Source organism: Macaca fascicularis, chromosome 4, assembly GCF_037993035.2.
Source record: "Macaca fascicularis isolate 582-1 chromosome 4, T2T-MFA8v1.1".
Classification (NCBI taxonomy): domain Eukaryota; kingdom Metazoa; phylum Chordata; class Mammalia; order Primates; family Cercopithecidae; genus Macaca; species Macaca fascicularis.
Window position 1 is genome coordinate 65,958,775 of NC_088378.1, and position 23,046 is coordinate 65,981,820.

The following is a 23,046-nucleotide window of genomic DNA, read 5'->3' on the forward strand; positions in this document are numbered from 1 at the left end:
TGGAGCAAGGCAGGTGAGGTTGCTTTTCAGAACTCTCCTGAGTCACCGGACACAGTAGCAAAGTTATTGTAACTTAGATCTTACCAAAAGACCTAGAGCTGCACGAATCATTTAGAGTCTAAGGAAGGGCTTGGTCCTCGAATCATTTAGAGTCTAAGGAAGGGCTTGGTCCTCGAATCATTTAGAGTCTAAGGAAGGGCTTGGTCCTCTAATCCTTCAGCTAGTTTAATATTTAAATATATTCCTATTGCATAATTTTATGAATTATGTGGTGACCATAGAGGCAGGATACAATATGTTCCACTGGATCTCAACATTCGTCTTTCTAAACAACAAATAGAATATACCGCATAAGGCAAAATTTTTCTAATTTTGGAGGTAAAAAAGCCCTACGTTTAAAGAAAAGTAATTTTCTACTTCAGACCTTTAAAAACGTGTGACTTAATTTAAATGTGATTAACATTTAAATTAGAAATTTAAACTTCAATTGCACATTTCCATCTATTTTCCACCAGATTCTCAAGACACTCTTGGGGAACAAGGCTGAGATTCTTATTCCCCACATCCTGACCAAGCTGAGCCACCGTCTGCCAAGAGCCTATGACCGCTGCATGGAAAATGCAGAATCCTGGCTCTGGGTCCCCTCTCCATTGCCCATGCCTGGCCACAGGACATAATTTTTATTGAACTCTGGATCCACTCTTGAGGGCCTGTGTTAGAATCCAACTTCTGGGAGAGTTCAAATTCTTAACATTTCCTGCCAAACATTTCATTCCCATCTCCAGCAGCCTTCAAATATAACTTCTGCAAATACTTTCCCCTCAATATTTCAGCGGATTTTTTGGTCCCTGTCCTAGTGTAATAATTCTCTGCTTCTCCATATTTTTAAGGCCCCTTTTTCATATTTGATCTCTTCCAGAAATTAAATCTTCCTCTAATCTGAGGAAAGGCGCAGCTGACTAAGCTCAGGATGGGGCCAGTGTCCTGACCTTTCTCACTGATTTCCTCTGCTGTCAGATATGGAGTATAGTACCTACCCTCAGGGCTGCTGTCAAGTTAAATGAAATGATGCTTCCAGCAGATACTCAGTAACTGGTAGCTTTCCTTAATCATTAATAATATTGTTTCAGGCTGAGTGTGGTGGCTCACGCCTGTAATCCCAGCACTTTGGGAGGCTGAGGCAGGTGGATCACCTGAAGTCAGGAGTTCGAGACCAGCCTGGCCAACATGGCAAAATCCCGTCTCCACTAAAAATATCAAAAAAAAAAAACAAACAAACAAAAAACAACACAACCAGATGTGGTGGTGGGCATGCCTATAGTCCCAGCTACTCGGGAAGCTGAGGCAGGAGATGCTGCTTGAACCCAGGAGGCAGAGGCCGCAATGAGTCGAGATCGTGCCATTGCACTCCAGCCTGGGCAATAGAACAAGCCTCCATCTCAAAATATAAATAAATAAATAAAATAAAATTGTTTTCATCATTATTTAGAGTTTTAGGTTCACAAAATAGGACCATAGCTCTTTTACCGGAACTATGTTCCCACTGGTCACTTTAATGGAACCTTCTTTGTCCACTTAGGATCTGAGGGCAGGTGACTTGCATTCCACTGTAGCCTCTGAGGCTCTCACTGGTACCCCATGGAGCTTGAGTAAAATCACCCCTGCCTCCCACCATCTCTTTCCTCCCACTCTTTCTGCATGAGCTGATCCAGGCCAACGGTTGTCAGCTCTTAGCACCTAGTCAGTATCTCCCAGCCCTCAACCTTCTCAGAATGTATTCAGAAGTCCTGGACCCCTGTTTTGTCTTATGCTTGGCATGCCCAGAATCTCATGTTTTGCTTGCATTTGTCAATGTCTTCACCTGGCAACCTGGAGTAGTGATCGCTCATAGACCTACTAAACAAGATTGAAAACATTTCTGCCTTTACTTAATCCATAGTTACTGGGTGTCTACTGCATGCCAGGCATATAGGTGCCAGGGCTCTGAGGGTGACTAGAAATGATTCCTCCCCTCTGGGAACCAGCTGGATGAAAGAGGAGAGCAAGTCCACAGGTTGCTGCAGGCAGCTTGGTGCCACCAGAGGCATGGCCAGGATCCTCGGGCTAGCTAACTCAGTCTTGTTATTTTCTAGAACCTTCCAGGTTTTCCAGCCATCCCCCACCCTCAGTATTCCATTCACCAGCTGGCTCTTAGGGAGTAGCTCCTTATCTTTTGATATGGTTATGCCTTGTGTCCCAACCCAAATCTCATCCTTAATTGTAGTTCCCATAATCCCCACGTGTGGTGGGAGGACCCAGTGGGAAGTAATTGAATCATGGGGGCGGTTTCCCCCATGCTATTCTCATGATAGTGAGTGAGTTCTCGTGAGATCTGATGGTTTTACAAGGGACGTCCCCCTTCACTCACCTCTCATTCTTCTCTCTCCTGCTGCCTTGTGAAGAAGAACGCGTTTGCGTCCCCTTCCACCATGAGTATAAGTTTCCTGAGGCCTCCCCAGCCCTGTGGAACTGTGAATCAATTAAACCTCTTTCCTTTATAAATTACCCAGTCTCAGGTATGCCCTTATAGCAGCATGAGAACAGACCAATACATCTTTTTTTTTTTTTTTTTTTTTTTTTTTTGAGACAGAGTCTCGCTGTGTTGCCCAGACTGGAGTGCAGTGGCACTATCTCAACTCACTGCAGCTTGCAGCCTCCACCTCCCAGGTTCAAGTAATTCTCCTGCCTCAGCTTCCTGAGTAGCTGGGACTATATGCACACACCACCACACCCAACTAATTTTTGTATTTTTAGTAGAGACGGGGTTTCACCATGTTGGCCAGGATAGTCTTGATCTGCTGACCTCGTGATCTGCCTGCCTCAGCCTCCCAAAGTGCTGGGATTGCAGGCATGAGCCACTGTGCCCAGACCTAATACATCTTTTAAAATGAGTTCTCCAGAGATACTGTGGTATAGAGACCACTGCCTTCTGGCAGGACCCAAACTTTAGAATCAAGGAATGTGGCAGCAACTTCAAAGTGTTTGTTAAAGAACTTCCCATCACATGCGCCCCTAACCCTGCCACCCCTGGCACACAGGACAGCCATTCAGTTTTTCCACACAGAAGGTATAGAAATAATACTCTAAGTTTGGCTGTGTGGAGCTTCTCAGATGTGCTCACTTGGGCTCCGGGGAGCTATGTCATGTGTTGGTTGCAGTCCCTTGCTCTCTCCCCAGCTCAGCTTGTGCCTAATTCTTGACAACTTTCTATCCTGGATACTGAATGACACTAGCCTCCCCACTGGAAGTTATAACTCTGACAGCTCTTTAGCTTCCGCTCCTCTGAGCGCATTCAGAGCTGGAGGCAGGAGGGTGGTTCTCCCACCAGGACAGGGCCACTGCTTTTCCGTGGCCTGTTCTCATCCTTGACCCGAAAAGGAAGAATGCTGTCTGCTGCCAACAATGGCAATCCAGCTGACTGACATGGAAGCTAAATTAGGAGTTCATTCCTTGGATCTGAGGAGTATTTTTGCATCTGAAAATTGTGTCCTCACCAAATAACACAAGGAACTCTTTGAAGTCATGGTGTCCTATGTTGTGGCTGTTTCTTCTTAGTATTCCAAGCACCTGATACAGTACTGGGTACATGGAAAATACTCAGTAAAGGCAGTGTAGCATTTAATGGACAGGAGCTCAGGTTGGGAGACAGACAGAGCTGGGCCCCCATCCCAGCTTTGCGATACATTAATTGTGTGACCTTGGGCAATGCACTTACTCCTGCAGATTTCCTTTTGATAGGATGAGAGTGTATTCAGTTACTTGACAAATATGTGTTAGGCTTAGAGTAGGGTTGGCAGACAAGCACAAGTGTAAAACAAATGTGGGGATGTCTTACTCCATTTTGTGCTGCTATAACAGAGTACTACAGACTGGGTAATTTATAAAGAACAGAGATTTAGTCTCTTACAGGTCTGGAGGCTGGGAAGTCCACAGCCATGGGGCCTACATCTGGGAAGGGTCTTCTTGCTATGTCCTCCCATGGCAGAAGGCGGGAGGGCAAGTGAGTGTGAGAGGCAGAGGGGGATCATTCCTTTATCAGGAACCTGCTCCCACAGTAACCATTCATAAGAGCAGAGCCCCCATGACCTCATCCCCTCTTCAATGCCCCACCTCTCAACACTGTTGCACTGGGGACTACGTTTCCAACACATGAACTTCGGGGGACACATTTAGACCATAGCAGAGTCTTTCAGATGCAGCCAGGGTCCAGCTGATTGGACTTGCCCATGGGTTGGATGTCGGGGTGAGAGAAAGAGCAGGGTCAGGAACGACGCCTGGGGTTCTGAGTTGAGCAACTGGTCAGATAGAGAGTCTGAAGAGGCACATGTTTGGGGAGGGAGGACAGGATGTCCTCTCTGGGACAAGTCAAGTTTGAGGGCCAGTCAGGCCGTTCAGCAGGAGTCTGTTGCTGAAGGTGAGAGGCCACCATTCTGGAGTCATCAGTGTAGAGTGGCATGTGGACCTTGGGATGAAAAGGGATTGCCAGTGAGAGAAAAAGACAGTCCATGGAAAAGAGACCCTGGGTGCAACTGATCATCAGATGTTGGGCAGAGAGGAAAGCACAGACAGGGAGGTGGGGAGAGCACGCAGGCTTGAGGTGCAAGAGTGTGGGGTGGGGGTTAGGCAGGTGAGACCACCGGCCCAAGGACTCTGATGCTTCCTGACTCCCTGGAGGCACCCACTGAGCCTCTCAGACTCATTACCACCATAAACTCAACAAACACAACAGAGGACATGAAAAATATTCAGTAGGGTAATTTCTCAGTGAGCCTAGATTTTTAGTGGGATTCCTGCCACTAAAATCCCAGAAAAAGTTTGCCAGAAAAAGTTTTCAATACAAGTTTCTAGACAGGAACTGCTTTTAGCTCAGGGCTACTGGAGAGCCAGGAGTTCACACTCATCTCTAAGACGGCACTGGTTTCCCAAGAAGCTCCCAGACTCCACGAGCAACTGTCTCGGCGGCGTCATCTGTCGCTTTCACTTCGGTAGTTACTCTGCCTCCGTCGGGAAAGCACAGTGTCACAGCTTAGCTGTTATTAAACTTTCTAAGCTAAAAATACAACTGACTCCTATGGTAGAAATGGTCTGTAGTGTGCTGCAAGACCTTCATGCTGGTCCCTGGTGTTAACGATGCCTCCCAGGCCCTATGTCCTTCTTTGCTGGTAGGCAATTTTCACTTCAGTTAAGAGGCTCAAACCCACCGTTGAGAGATCAGCCTTCCTAGAGTGAGTAGGAGATTCCAATCCAGCATGTGCTTTTATGCCCCCAGCTTTCACTCTCATGCCCATTTTCTTTAGTCATACATGGAGAAGAAAAGTGGTTTCTCAAAATGACATCCTCCAGGTCTTAAGAAATTCTGGCTGATTCAGATTCTTTTCTCTGTGTGCACGTCGTCACATAGATAGACCTCTCATTATACAGACTGTGTAGATCAGTAACTTGGGGAAACGAGATTTGTTTGTCATTAATATTTAAACACTTAATTTTTTTTTTTAGAGCTGTTTTAGGTTCACAGCAAAATGGAGAGGCAGGTCCAGAGAGTTCCCATCCACCCCTCCCCTCCACATGCACAGCCTCCCCCATTATCAACATCTCCCATCATAGTGGATAAATTTGTTAGGATTGATGAACGTGCATTGATACATCATCATCATCCAACATCCACAGTTTAGGGTTCGCTCTAGGTGTGGTCCATTCTGTGGCCTTGGGCAAACGTATGATTGTATGTTTCTGTCATTCCAGTATCACACAGAGTATTTCCCCGGCCCCGGGTATTCTCTGTGATACACCTGATATACCTGCACAGCCCTCCCCAGCCCCAGGAAGGTGGTTTTTGTGCAGGGTTTGCTCTCTCAGCTATGGGGGGCCAGCAACACATGTTAACATGTAGCTCACGTGGGTAGGCTCATACAAATTGTTTTCACTGAGTGTCAGCATCTTATCACCATCATAGGCCATCAGCTTATCACCAGGTCAGGGAGCTCTGAAATCTCTCCTCAAGTCCTCTGCTCAGATTGGCTGTTTCTTGTTACTGCCACTTGCAGACAGCAATGATTCTCTTGCAGTTCCTCTGCCACCACTGTCATTCAGGTGTCCTCATGCCCTTTTCAAGAAACAAGTTTGCATTTGACCAAAAACACAAGATGACCGATTTATGATACATGACCAGAAAGTCATGAAACTAACTGCCTGCCTAACTTTATAAGGTTTTAGTTATATGGTCACACCTCGTATAGCACTCCCGGTATGTTTTCAAACACATAGAGATAGATGAAATATGAAAACTGGATACAAGTTCAGCTTAGAAAAGAGCCAGAGGAGCTGGACGCGGTGGCTCAAGCCTGTAATCCCAGCACTTTGGGAGGCCGAGACGGGCGGATCACGAGGTCAGGAGATCGAGATCATCCTGGATAACACAGTGAAACCCCCTCTCTACTAAAAAAAAAAACACACAAAAAAACTAGCTGGGCGAGGTGGCGGGCACCTGTAGTCCCAGCTACTCGGGAGGCTGAGGCAGGAGAATGGCGTGAACCCAGGAGGCGGAGCTTGCAGTGAGCCGAGATCCGGCCACTGCACTCCAGCCTGGGCGACAGAGCGAGACTCCATCTCAAAAAAAATAAATAAATAAATAAGAAAAGAGCCGGAGGAGAAAGCTAAGTCATATGCCCAGCGGTGTCCTCCCCAGCCGCCACAGGCAGTCTTGTATGAGCAGGTGTGTTAGGATGGTGTTCTCAATAGATCAGCTGAGTAGTCAAGAGAAGCCCTTTGCCATTACTTGCAAGGGGAAGAACAAATCTTAAATGCATTACAGACTTTGTGTGCAGATGTCCAGGTGAGAGGCCTTGCGTCTGCACTTAGGGTACCATGGGTAATCATGTAATGATGTCCATATCAGACCCTCTCTCATTTACAAAGTGCCAGAGGCAGCCTGTACGATAAGAAAATGGGAGCAGCTCTCAAAGGCCTGACCTCAAGTTCTAGTTCCTCTGCTTCTGAGCTGAATGGCCCAGTGCAGGCAGTCTCCCATCTCTCTAAGCCTCAGTTTGCCCATCTGTAAAATAGGGTAACACCATCGTTTTCTTCATAGGAATGTTTTGAGGCTAAATGTATTAATAAATGTGATTGATATCTGCTGAACGGTTGTAACTGAGGACAAAGGATTGTCCCTCTGTCCTGTCACAGGCCCCTTGTGGCCTCTCTCTATGGCCATTTACTATGCAAAGAAGGTCAGTTGATTGACATCCAAGCCCAGCCCAGAACTTACCATCAGTCGATGTTGGTTCCCTCTTAAGGGACTGTTGTTTAGTGAATCAAAGAGGTTTCTTTTACCAAAGAGAGAAATCTTTACTTTCCAAAAGAAATGAGATTTGCCCTCCTATTTCTTTAAGTTGCCATTTAAGAAGAATGCATACGCTTTGTTTTTTCAAAACAGCTGCGTTCTGTTGAAAGAATGACAATGTCCTTGAACTGTCTTGATGTGAAACATTTCTCTGAGTAGTTAATTTGGAAACATGCAGAATAATATCATTGTCTTATATTATCAGAATATTGGGTGGGAGGGGCGGGGCTCCTGCAAGTAAAAAGACATTTTATTAATTGATTTCCACTTTTTTTTTTTCTGCCTCTCATTTCAGAACGGTTTGATCACCACTGTCCCTGGGTAGGCAACTGTGTGGGGAAAAGAAACTACAGATTTTTTTATATGTTTATTTTATCTCTGTCTTTTCTGACAGTCTTTATATTTGCATTCGTTATCACCCACGTCATTCTTCGTAAGTATGCTGGCGAAATCAGATTACGTATGTAACCATTTGCCTGACTTTGGTTTTCTGATTTGATTTTGATTTAATATTTTGATCATTTCGGGCTCTCTCTTTCCCTTTCTTTCTCCCTTTCCCCTCCTCACTTCCAGCCTGCCTCGCTTTTGTTTCTCACCCTCCTCCATCCCTCCTCTGTCCCCTGTCATCCCCCACTCCCCACCCCATCTTTCACAGCATTTTCCAGGGTTCACACCTGGGCCAGGCTGCGCTTTCACCAACAATACCTCCTCCTCGATACGCACGTCCCTATTCCAACCTCAGTGACCTCACTTTTTCTCCTGCTAACGGGTCCCCTGGAAGACTCATCCCCACATTTTGCACAAGGGACGATGTGCTGCAGTGATGATCATTGAAGAGCAAGGTTTTCTTCCTTAATGTGACATCACCTTATGCAGGAACAGTCAGCAGTCACCCTCCTTAGAAAAGATGTCTGGGAAGGAAGACTAGGTTTTCCGGCACACAAATCTATATATGTTAAAAACATACATGTGACAAGATGTTTAAGTATCTGCTAGAACATGAGCTAACTACCCCTGACATAGAAAGGAAGCAACTTTGATTAAAAATTAGATTTGGAAATCAATGATTTCAATATCGATTTGCCTAAGCAAATGGCATTTTTTCATTTCCTGTTCTGAGGCTTGTAACTTTGAATTTCCTTTGTCTCTTGGTCATTCACTTTCCTACAATAGAAAGTAATGAGAAGGAAGTGAATTTGCATTGAGTTATAAATTTAGGCCTTTGAACTTCCATTACAGTACGAAACACAACATTAAGCACTAGCGTTGCCTCTTGTCTACATTCCTGAAGCGTAACCCCTCATTAGCAAGTCCGTAGCTTCTTTCTGGAATGTTTCCGTAAGTATCTGCACAAAGGCTTCACTTCCTTCCCAGGCCGAAGTGCTCAAACCACAAATGGCGTGGGCTGGGCTCAGGCTCATGTTAGGAGCACATCTTCCTCCCTTTCTCTTCTGGTGGGTTCCTATGGGGGTGGGGAAGTGGGTGGGAGGAAATGTTTTGCATTCATTCTTTTTGAATATTAGTCAAACTGGGCCGTTAAATGGACCATCCCAAATTTTCATAGGTATTTTCAATCCTAGTTCCCATTCTTTCTGACTATAATCTTTCATCCAAATGTGACACAAATGTGTAATATGTGCTTGAGAGCCATAACTTGGTGGACTTGCAAGAGGAGAATGGACTCCCACCTTTTCCACACCAGCTGGGCAGGATGCAGACAGGGGCACCCTCTGGCTCTATTTTCGCAGTCCTCAAAATGGCAAAAATGTGGCTAGGATCCTATCTGTGCATTAATAGACAAAAGAAGCAGAGAGAACGACTAGGGCATTAGATGTTATTTTCAAAGAAGCAGTTGTTGACACAACTAGGGAAGAAATACGAACCGATCCTCCAGCACACACGTGACACTGAAAGGCAGTGTTTGGACATTTTTATTTTTATTTTTGAGATGGAGTGTCGCTCTGTTGCCCCAGGTGGAGTGCAGTGGCGGGATCTCGGCTCACTGCAGCCCCCGCCTCCCAGGTTCAAACAGCTCTCCTGCCTCGAGTAGCTGGGATTACAGGCGTGGGCCACAGTGCCTGGCTAATTTTTGTATTTTTAGTAGAGAGGGCCACCATCTTGGCCAGGCTGGTCTCGAACTCCTGACCTCCGGTGATCTGCCTACTTCAGCCTCCCAAAGTGCTGTGATTACAGGCGTGAGCCATCCCACCAGGCCTAGACATTGTATTTTTATATCACCTTTAACAACCTCAAGATGCTTTTGTGTATATTATGGGATTGTATTTATGGCCTTGTCCCTACATTGTGGATATCAAGGGCCAGTTGTCACGTGCTTAGTCGTATACATAAACTCAGGGAACACACACATGCATGCTTATGGCCTCACACGTACTCACACCCTTACACACCCACACTCACACACTAGCCACACTCACACATACTCACCCATATATATACACACACATACTCTTACACACCCACACTCACACACATAACCTTACCCACACCCATAATCGCACATACCCTTACACACACATACCCTTACACACCCACACACTCTAGCCACATTCACACTCATATACTCACCAATAAGCTCACACACGCATACTCTTACACACACCCTTACACACCCACATTCACACACTCATACCCTTACAGCCACTCACACACACCCTTACACACCCACATTCACATGCACCCTTACACACCCACACCCATACCCTTACACACCCACACTCACACACCCCCCCTTTTACATCCACACTCACACTCTAGCCATACCCACACTCATATATACTCACCAGTATGCTCACACACTCTTGCACTCACACGCTGTTGTGCTCACACTCACGCTGTTGCACACACACATGCTCTCACACACACTCTCACAGTGAAATCTGCACGTGCCACCGCACTCCGGTTGTGATGTGTATTTCACTTTCAGCTTCTCTAAGGTTTTACTCACCCTGGCTCCACCAAACTGGATTTTACTATTGTCTATGCTTAAATATTGCAAAACTGCATCTCTTCTTCTACACAAAAGTATTAAGAGTTTACCTGCCTGTAAGTTATTGGAATATTCTGGGCAAAAGAAAATAAAACTTTTCCTTTTCCCTTGTTCGACACCCCCTCCTCAGTGAACCCCACGATACGACCCCACCACCCTATCTGGCTTGGCATGTGATGCTTTGGGAAGGGCACGGGGTTTACATGGCTCCTGTTACCCCCTAAGCCTCAGAAAACATTGGCACAGGCAGAGAGGAGAACTGTCATCTGAGTCTCTCTGTGGGATCCTGGGCTCTTAGAGAAAGGACTGGACAGGGAGTGGTGGGCGAGATTTCTGTGGCCTCCAAGATTCCTGGGAAGGCCAAGTCTGGATTTCCTTGGAGAGGAAGGAGGGTTTAGGCAAGCCACATAATTAGGGTGCAGTAGAGAAAGAGAAATCATTTCTTTTGGTCCCTCATCTGCCTCAGGGCTTCGTTTCCTCCACGTGGCCGCACAGGCACTTGCATCTGTGCCCTTCGGGGCTGGCAGAGATGGAGGAGGAAGCCTTAAGCACCGTTTCTCCTGATTAGCGCTCCACGCAGCTCCTCTCCACAGCCTCTCCCACCCCCTGTGTCCCACTACTCAGACACATGGGCCGTGGGCACAGAGGGAAAGGGACCTTGGGAAGAACAAGCCACTCTTCACCTTCCCAGGTGGTCGCCCATAGTGGGGCACATGGGGACGCGGTGGCCACTCATCCCCTACCACTAAGTCCCACAGTGCAGCTGTGCCCGCGGTCATATGCCACAGGGACACCATAGCACCCGTCTGTTGTGTCATTTCCTTGCTGCACGAGGGCCGGATGATGTCCCCAGAGGCTCATTGGCTTCCCACAGCACAGAGGGACCTGGCACTGCTACCCCAAGATGGGATTGTTAAAACTACCTCTTTTTTATTTTTAAAAGTATGATGTCAATGCATAAAATAAAAATTGCTTTCTGTCAGATGCTTCTTTATTCAAGCCCCTAAAGAAATGTTTTCTTGCCTAAGACAGCTCATATTAAAATGTCTAAAACCCAAAAGAAGTCTAATAAATTTCAGCTTTATGACTTTGTTTACTCTGGGTGTACAAAAAGAAGTCTTTTATATGTAGCCTAGTTTCCAGAACTTCCAGGGTCAAAAGTTAACAAATTTGGGGAAAACAGAAGAGAAAAGCTAGCATGCAGTATTCTGTTTTCCTATTAAAATGAGGAAAACAAAGGAGTCATCAGAACTGTAATTTATGGGAAAGTGTGCAGACATCCATCTGCTTTTATTGAAAAAATACCCTGCAGATGTTGGGCCTGATTATGAATCCTCCCTTTTCTTGGGGAAAAACTTTAGTGGCGTCTCAATCTCTGATCAGTAAACTGGGTGTCGTAGCACTTACAAAATAGAATTATTTCATTGCTCTTTAGCCATCTATTATTTTTATGTAGATGAGAGCGCATTCAGCACGAAGGCTGTTTATGTCTGAATACTAAATGTTGGTTTCATTCCCACAGGTTCACAGCAAACAGGATTCCTAAATGCCCTTAAGGACAGTCCTGCAAGATATCCTTTGTGATGGTTCTGTTTTCACGATGCTAATGTGTTGAGTATCTGGCTGACCTTCTATGCGCACACCTCCTCATCTTCTGCCCTGGCCTTGCTTCTCATGTATCTTATTCCAAAGAACTCCCCCAGATTCACTGGCAGGAGCAGTAGCTTCTGAATACTTCCATCCCCGAGTGACTCAGCCTGTTTAAATCGAGGGCTTGGAAGCCAAGTATGAATTCTTACCCACCCCCAGAAATCAGGATGGATTTGTGTTCAGTCAGGTTGGTTTGGGGAGAAGTAGGGCTGGGAGCTGCAACTGATCTCATTTTGATTGGCAGGTGGTCCACACAGAACATGTAGGGATGCCCACGTGTGGGTTGCGTCCTGGTATGCTGTCACCAAGTGAGAGTCTTCAGACCCTTCTGTATTGATTCTGTTGGGGGTTACAGTTTGCCATTCGGATCACTATATTATTTCCAGGAACAGAACACCCTTTTATAACCCTGAACAGATTGAAGATGGTCAGTCTCGAGTCGTTTGGATTAATGAGGATTGTTTCCCATCCTCCCAAGCATAAATATGGGGATGCACCATAGTATTTTGAATCTTGAAAGAAAAGTGTGTGCCCATTAAGTGCTTGAATGAGGTCCCATCCCTCCCAGGGGCCCCAGGCTTTATACAGATGGGACCCCCTGACCTGGCTCGTCAGGGACTCAGTTCTCTTTCTTCCTCATATCATCAGGTAGACTGGACTTGAACTTCTCATTACTCTTCAGAGTAATTTTCGTCTTTAGGTAGGGAATACTTCGTTTTTGTTTTGTTTTGTTTTGTTTGAGACCAAGTCTCACCCCATCACCCACTCAGGCTGGAGTGCAGTGGCATGATCTCGGCTCACTACAACCTCGCCCTCCCAAGTAGCTAGGATTATAGGTATGTGCCACCATGCCTGGCTAATTTTTGTATTTTTAGTAGAGACGGGGTTTCACCATGTTGGCCAGGCTGGTTTCAAACTGCTGACCTCAAGTGATCTGCCCGCCTGGGCCTCCCCAAGTGCCGGAATTACAGGCATCAACCACCATGCCCAGGGAGGTAGAGAATTCTTAAAGAATGAAGAACTTTAATATGACTTATGTATGTAACATGTTCTTCTGAAAGTCAGCCTGCCATGTCCCTGAGAACTGGTATGTGTGTTTGAGCAGGGGAGATATTTCAATAGATCTGAAAACAAATGTGGTCCTATAAATACATATATATTTCTGTAATAGACAGTATCTCTTTTTCCAGTACCTCTGTGTTTGTGGGCAGCATAGGATGATGGTTACAGATCCAGATTCTATTGTCAACTAATACTTTTAAAATTCAGATCGGTATTGTGGATGGGGCCTGGGACATAAGGAAGGTATACAAAGGAGACTTGGAGAATAAATTCAACAGAAAGGTCCTGTCTTCTGTTAATGATTTGGGAAGAAGTTGACTGAAAGGAAAGGTGACCCAGGGAATGAATGAAATCTTCAATACCTGTGCTATTAGGATCAGGTTCAGCAAGAAATGTCCTCCTCTGTTCCTCTCCCTAACTCTACCAGGGGCGACATCCCCCCACTGTCACCTCTCTGTGCCCTTCTGTCTTCAGGGAACCTTGCTTCCACAAAGCTCATAGCCAAGTTGTCTCTCCCTTCCTAAAGAAAAGGCTTGCCTGAGTCTTACAAGGAACCGTTTGTATCATGAAAGCATGCTGGTCACATTAAGTTTTATAAATGTGCCTCAGAACTGGCACTGGGGCCCGGGCTGCCAGCTGGAAGTTTTTCTGAAGCCTCACATATGTGGCAGCTTCAGCCAACTCCCCCCAATTCTGTCCTGGCACCTGTGCCTCCCCGAGACCCTGAGCATGTGCAGGAGGCCTGGTGCATGTTTCAGACACAAATATCCGTGACAGGAATGCCTCTCGGCTGGGATGGGGAAGCACTTCCTCGCTGCTGAGAAAGGCCGACCTCAAAGCCTGGTCATTCCAGCTGCCTTGTGTCCGGCCCGCTGGTGACCTTCTGCTCCATGCGTGTTCCCTGACCACCACCCTTCAGGTGGAGAGTGGAGGGGCTGTGTGTGGAGTGGCCTTGTTGCTTCCTGGTCTTTCCCCCCACCCCCCGAAACGGAGTCTCACTCTGTCGCCCAGGCTGGAGTGCAGTGGCATGATCTCGGCTCACTGAAACCTCCGCCTCCCGGGTTCAAGCGATTCTCCTGCCTCAGCCTCCTGAGTAGCTGGGATTACAGGCACCCACCACCACGCCCGGCTAATTTTTGTATTTTAAGTAGAGATGGGGTTTCACCATGTTGGTCAGGCTGGTCTTGAACTCCTGATCTCGTGATCCGCCCGCCTCAGCCTCCAAAAGTGTTGGGATTACAGGCGTGAGCCACTGTGCCCGGCCACTGCCTGGTCTTTATCAGAGCTCCTGACAGACCTCCCAAGTCATGCATCTTATCCTATCAAGATCCCAGAAGGGCTCTCATTAGAGACCAAGTAGGCAGTCCTGGACTGGGGTCAAATGTTTTAATACCTGCTCCATGGCAATTAATTATGAGGTCCGGAGTCATTTCTTAACCCTTTTGTGTCTCAAATTTTTGACCCACAATAGTCAACCACTATGTACTTGACAATGATATGCTGACAAAGTCAGTTATTCGGGAAATACAGGGAAGACCCAGCTCCAAAGCACGGCTTCCAGGTGTGGCCAGAGGGATTTCAAAGAGACTCTGCCAGAATCTTCTTTGAGAGTGCACATCTGCACACTACATGGTGTGGCTGGGCTGACAGTCTGCAGAACCAGGAACACGGCATCCCCCATAGGGGCACAGACCGGTGCTGCTGTTAGGAAGCAGGCGTGGCGGTAGTGTGCTGGCCATGCCGGGAGCCCACAGCGGGAAGGAGTGCGGGAAGGGAAGGGAGGAAAAGAGATGCTCTTACTTATTCGCGCCAGAGCAAACTTTATTTTGCCCTAAAAATCATTCTTAGATGGAGGTAAAGAGTTTTCCCTGTTGGCCCAGTTTCTGAAAACGCATAAAAGTCTCAGCTGCTGCCTTTCCAAATAGTGTTTCCTCATCTGGGTGCTGACTCTTTCCTCCCACAGCCAGATGCTCCTCCTTGCAGGAGTTCCCGGCACCTCCTCCACACTCAGGGGCTGGGCAGCCACAGCCTGCTGATTGCATGCAGGTCCTTAAGCACCTGACGCCGACCGCACCTGCACCTCCAGCCAAGGCCTTCCAAAGTGTCAGCCAGGGCGTAGAGCCCGAAAGCAACACACATCCCTCATCGCACAGGTCACTTGATGGTTTTAAATACACACACACACACACACACAGAGCACTGTCTATCCTTAGATATGTATGTGTATGTATGTTTAAGCCCTCCTGTATACATGTGTATATAGCTATAGACGCACACACACATATCTAGGATTATATAAGGATATGTAAGTGTGTGTGTGTGCATGCATCTTTATCTGTATGTCTGTCAGTAAGTTCAGATGTGGACAGACATGTCCTCCCCAGAGTCCAGGTTGGAAATGCTTGCGGGACGCCCTGAAGGCCGTTGCTGGCCCACACCGCTCGCAGGGAGGCTGCCCGTCCTCACTTCCCTCCTGCTGGTTCACTCCCTGCTTGGTCTTGTGGCGCCTCCATTATGGACCCAAGGTCCTGCTGGGCTCCTGCCTGGAAAAAGGAGACTTAACTCTAAACCCAAACTATCCCAGGGCAGCCAACAAAAAGACCCTGATAAAACCCATTCCTCCGGGAGAAAAGCGGGGGCCAAAAGCAAGGTCCGGGAAGAACCACAAAGCTGTTCCTAGCGCGGGAGAAGTGAGCAGTGCAGGCAGCACCCCAGCCTGGGTCTCCTTAATCCTTTCTGGAAGCAGGAATGAATTTCAGGAACATCAGACACACACCCACACTGCAAAGCAAGGTGCTGGGTGCTTTAACGTGCAAAGCACAGAGACATTTCTTCTGTGTGCCAATGACGCCCCTCCCCTCCTCAACGCTGTGATTGTCTAAAAGTTCTGTGTTCCGACAGGGTGCTTTCTGTTTGAAATATGTGCTTTGGAGAAGAGTTCTTCCTTCAGTGGGTTTGTTAAGAAGTATTACACAGATGATTTTTTCCTAAGTTTGTGTTCCGGAAGAATAAGCATGCATTGGGTGCTGCTGGCTTGCCATGTGTTTCTGAAAAAACATTAGTTCTGCTTATTAGAGAACCAGGTGCTGAGTAGGGCGGGATCCCATCAGCACACCTGTTGGTATTTTTGGTGCCTGCTTTTCCTCTGGACGCCTGCGGCTTTGGAGGTGGCATGGGGATGCCAGCGGGAGCTTACGTAGTATAGCCCTGCAGCTCCTGAGGAAGAGTGTGCCAACCTCAGGGGCCACTCAGGCAGAAGCCTCAGATCACAGTGACTGGGAGTGCTAGAACGGAAGATGGGTCCTGCTTGTCAGTGTGGCGGGGGATTCTAGCATTAGAGAAATGCTAAACTCAAGACCTCCCAACCCCTTCCACTGCCGAGATCCTGAGAATTTGAGAGTGGCTGTTGGGATGGCTGGTTTATGATGGATGAGTTTGATCTGGGGCACGCTCATAAAAGCTGTCCTTTGATTGATGGCAGAGCTGCCCACAATTCATCCTCTCGAGACCTGTACTCAATCCAGAGGAAGGATCTGTAAAGTCCCAAGTTTTTAAAACTGAAGGACGTTTCCCAGCTGACTTGCCTGAGCACAGCACTGGAGTCTAGTGAAACCTTTGCAAGTGGCCTCTGCAGCATTTTCTCGGGCAAGACGATAACTTGTATTTTCACATTTTCAATGACCTCATATCTAATCTCCTGATCGTGCAATAAAAATATTTTGATGAGAAATAAGGGCACAGGCAAAGGTTTCTCACAGTGGATTTACTTGGCAAAATATCCAGCTAAGAACAACGTCATCGAGGAAGTGAAAGAGATTAGAAACAAAAATGGCTAACAGACAACCATCCAGGACACCCTGGCAGAAACATCAGTGTCAATGATGGAAACATTGATACACTGAAAGCTCTTCATCAGACCCACATAAAACCCAGCAGAACTTTAGGAGAAGGGAATCGAGTAGCTTCTAGTGTTAGTAAGCCCAGACTGGGTGGTACCTGGGCAGCCCAGGAGGAGAGGGAGGTTGAGGCAGGGGAGTAGAGGAGGCCCTCGATGGCTGTGACAGAATGCCTGACTCATTTTCAGGTGCTTAGCAGGCCCCTTCCCAGCCTGCACCATCAGCCCTCCCAGGGGTGAGGGATAGGGCAGGGTGCCTGCTGCTGGGATGCAGCCTTGGAGGGTGCACTTCTGACTCAGAGTCCATAGTCGGTTCTCCCTCCCTCCCTCCTCCTCCTCCTTCCTTTCCACCTCCCGTTGCCTGTACCAAACTCCATTTCCTATCCTTCTTTGTATCAGAGAAGCAGAGGCAGTGGGGAGGGGCCTCTCAGGGCCTGTGGCAGTGGGGTAGCTGCCCCGTACCATAGGACAAGAGCCCCCTGGCCTTCCCCAGGGACACAGACGAATGGAGAGACTTCTCAAAAAAAAAAAGGGACTGTCCCTCTGTCCACACAGCCAGGCATGTTCAAACAAAGGAGATCCACTCAGCAACTATTTCCTGTAAAAATCATTCTACTCAACAGCCACCATGGGCAAAACCTGCCAGGTCACAAGGTCGAGAACTGGGCCCTGGAAGCATGAGGCGCGGACATGGAGCAAGCACACAAACGCACTGGCTCGCCCTCTTCTGCCGGCATCTGCTGCTGCCCAGATCTGGGTTCTCGCTAGGATTCCTTATGCAGAATAAGGCTTGGCTGCCACGAAAAAGACACCCTGTGCTTGGGGTGGGGCATCCTGCAGGGACATCAGGAGAGGTGGTGACGGGGGCCTCCGTGCAGGGCTGTGGGAGATGGGTGGGTTCTAGTGGGGGACATGGAAGGAGAGGTCTCAGGCAGCTCCTACAGCCTGAGCAAGGCCCAGAGGATGGTGCCAGGGGCTATCAGGAAGGGGCAGCCCATCCGCAGAGCCACGCCTGGCATCCTGGTGGTGTGCCCACTCGCTCCACATTGGGCAGGGTGCCCACTGGGGCTGGGCATCAAAAGGAGGCAGGGCTGCCCATCAACATGTGGTCTGCCCTACATCGTGTGAGCACACAGGTGCACTTACACACCCAACTGTGTGACAGAAAACTAAGAGGGGCTGTGGTAGCTGAATTCCTATGGCGTGGGGGCAGGTGTGACAGTGTTGAAGACTTCATCCCCTGCATGCTGGCAGGTGAATGACATCATCAGAGCTGGGTTGTGATGCTTGTTTTAAATAATTTTTTCTTTTTTTTTTTTTTTTTTTTTGTTGTTGAGATGGAGTCTCACTCTTTTGCCCAGGCTGGAGTGCAGTGGTGAGATCTCGGCTCACTGCAACCTCCACCTCCCAGGCGCAAGCTATTGTCCTGCCTCTGCCTCCCAACCCTCCTGTAACTGGGATTACAGGCACTCGCCACCAAGCCCGGCTAATTTTTTATATTTTTAGTAGAGACGGGGTTTCACCACGTTAGCCAGGCTGGTCTCGAACTCCTGACCTCAAGTGATCCACCCACCTCAGCCTCCCAAAGTGCTGGGATTACAGGCATGAGCCACTGCGCCCGGCAAGAACATTTATCTTGCATCAGGAGACACAACAGAGTAGAACAGATGTTTGCAGAGGAAAGGCTCCCGCGGGGGAAATCGGTGGCAGAGGGACAGCTCAGTAGGGAGAAGCAGGGCAGTGGGACCTGTGCCTGGAGAGGGGTGAGGGCGGAGGAGTAGGAGCATTCTGGCAAGAGTACCTGGGGGAAAGGGTCACGCTGGAAGAGGGATCCAGCTAGTACCAGTTTGGAGAGCAATGGTGAGTTCTAAGATACGTTTACAAAAAGAACCTAAAAGATAACACACATGAGTCTCCCCATTGGCCTAGAGTGACCTGAAGTTCCTCTCTTTAGTTACCTGCATGAAATATGGAAGGAGGGAAAAATCAGCTGCTTGTCCATGAGAATGTCGCAGCCTCATAGGAAATGTTACCCACCAGGTGCCTGTCGGGGAAGCCACGTGGTGATGCCGCCTTGGCTTCTCCGATTTATGGAGGCCAGAGCCCTCAGAAACACGTGCTGGGGAGCCAAGGGGAAGCCCTGCCCGTCAACAATCATTTCAATGTAACGTAGCATTAACATCCAATTAAAGGGATTACAACCATTTTTAATCATGACTTATTGTTCAGCTCTCTCAAAATGTGGAGGGTTTTCCGTGGTTGGTAAATCAAATGTTGATTGATTCTCCATTTGTAGAGGCTGTGACAGAAAGCGTTTTCATCCCCAAGTTGCATTCACTGGACACTGACCCATCTGAAAAGCACAGTGGCCTAATACGTATCGTCTGTTTTAATGGGATTTGGTAGGAGGATCCAGGTTGGCCCACAGAAAGGACACCACAGTGGGAAAATCACGAAGGCAGCACAGGTCTTTTCTTAACTTGTCCATCCTGATACCTGCTGATCCTCAGAGGGAACCCAGAAAGTAGGTAGGACAGGCGTCCTTAGGCTGCTTCCAGCTGCAGCTGTGCTGAGAAGTTAATGACTTGCTCAGGGGTGTCCGGAGCTGGAGCCCAGTTCTCCCAACTACCACCCCTCCCTCCCGCCAGGGGACTGAGATGCTTCCTGCTGCCCCTAACCAGCCTGACTGAGGGAGGGTCAGGAGGAAAAAGCATCAGATTGTGTCTCATAAGATCACAAGGTGGGAAAGAGGTGGTTTGTTTTTTCAAATCACCCAAATCCTACAAGAATATATTCTCATTGTAAAAAATCCCCAATGGAGGCCGGGCACGTGGCTCATGCCTGTAATCCCAGCACTTTGGGAGGCCGAGGCAGGCAGATCACGAGGTCAGGAGATCGAGACCATCCTGGCTAACATGGTGAAACCCCGTGTTTACTAAAACTACAAAAAATTAGCCGGGCATGGTGGCAGACGCCTGTAGTCCCAGCTACTCAGGAGGCTGAGGCAGGAGAATCGCTTGAACCCGGGAGGCGGAGCTTGCAGTGACCTGAGATTGGGCCACTGCACTCCAGCCTGGGCAACAGAGCAAGACTCCATCTCAAAAAAAAAAAAAAAAAATCCCCAGTGGTCCAGAAATACAAGAATGAAAAGAAAGTTTTTCTCTTGACCCTTCCTCCGTTCTGCTGTAGGAACCCTTGCCAGCTTTGATGTGTCCTTCCAGATGGTCTTTGAGTTTGAATACATCCGTGTGCATCATACACATATGCTGATATGGGGGTGGGAGGACTTGTACCTAAAAAGAGCCCTTCTTTTTGCACGGTTCCACAATTTGATTTTTTAAAATATTTCCTGGAGATGTTTCCATGATGATACATAGATCTACCTCATTTTTTAAACTATTTCATAGAATTCCACAGTGTAGATGAAATATAGTTTAGTCTTCTGTTGATGGATCATATTTCTTAATTTTTTTTTACTGTTCAAGAAACGAAGTAGTGCATTTTCTTCTGTGTATCTCTATGTGCACACGTTACTGTGTCTCTAGGACTGACACTGGATGTGCCATCTCTGAGTTGAAGGGAAGCACATTTAAATGTCGATAGGGTTGCCAAATGCTCCAGTCTGAGCTCCTGTGCCCCACATGTTTATGGCACTGGCTGTGAACAGTCTTGTCATTTTGGCCAATTTGATGAAAAGGAAAAAAATTACATTGTTTTAATTTCTGTTTTCTGGATAATAGATTGTACCTCTTTTTATGTTAAGGGATCTTTTTCTTTTCTTATCACAATATATGCCAGTACATGTCCATGTATCAATTGGGTTATTTGTTCTTTTTCTATAAACATGTAGGGTTTCTTTATGTTTCTCAATAATAATAATAATCTCTTAGGTATCCTTTGCCAATCTCCAAATCCAACATTTACCGTTTAACTTTACTTTTTTACACAAAAGTGTTTATTAATGAACACACTCTGTCAATCTCATACTACATGGCTCCTTGGTTTGTGTCTTATATCCTCGCCCCAAAGTTACATGAATGTTTCCTTAATTTTCCTCTAATACCTTTATATTGTGTTTCTTATATTTGGTGCAGTAATTTATCTATCAGATAATTTTGTGGATGTGGTGCAAGCTGAAGTTCTAGCTTTATTTTTTCTAAATGTTTAATGAAGTGTCCCAACACCACTTACTGTTTTACTGTTCTATTCCAGCAGGTCTCAAACTTTTTGGTGTCAAGACTCCTTTACACATTGAAAAATTATTAAGGACCCCCAAAGAGCTTTTGTTTGTGCATATTTTGGAGAAAGAGAGAGAGAGTTATTTATCATATTGGAAATTACAACTCAAAAAATTTTAAAACACAAGAATGCACACACCCACATCGTATTTGAACAAGAGCAAGGACATCATCTCCTTGGCCATTCTGGAATCCGGGAATTCTGGATATGTAACATATGTGGACCCATGATCTCTCACCTTTTGTGATCCTCCAAATACTGCTGCAGTATTTGGAAGCTGGTCCCTCCCTGCCCTGTCCTGTCCCTAGTGCAGGGCTGGGTACATAGAAGGACACAGAGCCTGCACTTCTGGGATTAGGCAGGAACTTGAGAGAAGGGTCTCCGTAGAACAGTGCTTGTCAGAGTTTTTCAATTCCGTAAACATTCAGTGAGTACTGCAGTGTGCAACCTCTTAGGCTAGGGCTGTGGGGAATTTAAAGCCATCTTTCTGGCCACAACGGAGTCAAACTCTCTTAGCAGGGGTTGTGGGGGAGACAGAGGCGCCGCGGTAGCTGCTATGATTTGAAACCCATCCTCCATGCAGTAAACGAAGTCCCAGCTGCTTATGAAATCGGCTCCCAGTACAGTTGGATTGTTTCCTCTTCTTTCTCTTTCTAAAAAAAAGACAGTAAATGGGTTTTGATACCTTTAAAAGAAATTTCTGTTTCTTGATCTTATTATGGCATGGATATTTTCAGCATATTGCCAGTGGGCCAGTAAGGAATGTGTGTCTGTGTATTTGTGTCGGAGTCTGAGAGTGGATGTGAAAGGGAACAGACCATGTAAGCTGCCACAGGTTTACAAATCCCGGAGAAGCAGGAGGTTGGGGTAGGTCTAGGGCCACCCGTCTCTTGGCAAGATTTAGGAAAGGGACCAGCCCGAGACTCTTCTGTCATCCCAGCAGAGCAGACTTCCAGCATTCAAGTCCTAGCTCTGCTATTTCTCAAGCAAATTACTTCATTGCTTTCTGCCTTGGTTTCCCTGTCTGTTAAGGGGGAGTCACACTTCTCCCTGGGTCACTCTGAGGTTTAAGTGGAACAGGACCTGACACATCCCAGTGATGCCAGCCATTGTTAGGAATGATGATGCTGATGGTTCCTCGAGACCTCCTGAGTCAGCTGGGTCCTAGGATGTGGGTAGTGCCAGCAGGCTGCATCTTGCATCTCGCATCCTACTTTGGATTCATGTCATTTTGACACAGCTGCAAGCTGACAGTGGAACTGCATTCCATAATTTACAAAATGTGTCGAAAGCACATGAGATATTAATAGAAAAGCTAGCCAGGCTCGGTGGCTCACACCTGTAATTCCAGCACTTTGAGAGGCAGGGGTGGGAGGATCACCTGAGGTCGGAAGTCCAAGACCAGCCTGGTCAACATGGTGAAACCCTGTCTGTACTAAAAATACAAAAATTAGCCAGGCGTGGTGGTGGGCACCTGTAATCCCAGCTACTCAGGAGGCTGAGGCAGCAGAATCACTTGAACCTGAGAGGCAGAGGTTGCACTGAGCTGAGATTGTGCCACTGCACTCCAGCCTGGGCAACAAAAGTGAAACTTCATCTCAAAAAAAGAAAAAAAAAATAGAAAAGCTGCATTTTTTTATTGTTGCTATAAACCTTTAGAATTCTATGTCCGCTGGCTATGATGCCTCCCGATGGGGGTAATGAGCATAGTTGGCATTGTCAAAGGAGCTGCAGCCACTTTCAGTCTGGGATCCTCACTGCTCGTACATGCCAGGTTTCATATGGTTCATACATAGGAATGTTATATTCACTTTG

The 23,046-nt window shown here is 47.1% G+C and overlaps 1 protein-coding gene across 15 annotated transcripts in view; it reads left to right on the forward strand.

Moving 5' to 3' along the window:
- ZDHHC14 (zDHHC palmitoyltransferase 14) overlaps nt 1-23,046 on the forward strand; it is a 299,524-nt gene that overhangs the window by 246,242 nt on the left and 30,236 nt on the right. For 13 of the 15 annotated variants that reach the window (XM_005552195.4, XM_005552194.5, XM_045391337.3 and 10 more), the window contains 2 exons: nt 7,674-7,811; nt 11,908-11,956. In XM_005552195.4, coding sequence (XP_005552252.1) covers nt 7,674-7,811; nt 11,908-11,956 — 187 coding nt within the window. The remainder of the gene's footprint in view (nt 1-7,673; nt 7,812-11,907; nt 11,957-23,046) is intronic. The other 2 variants (XM_045391336.3, XM_074037327.1) reach the window with 1 other exon arrangement.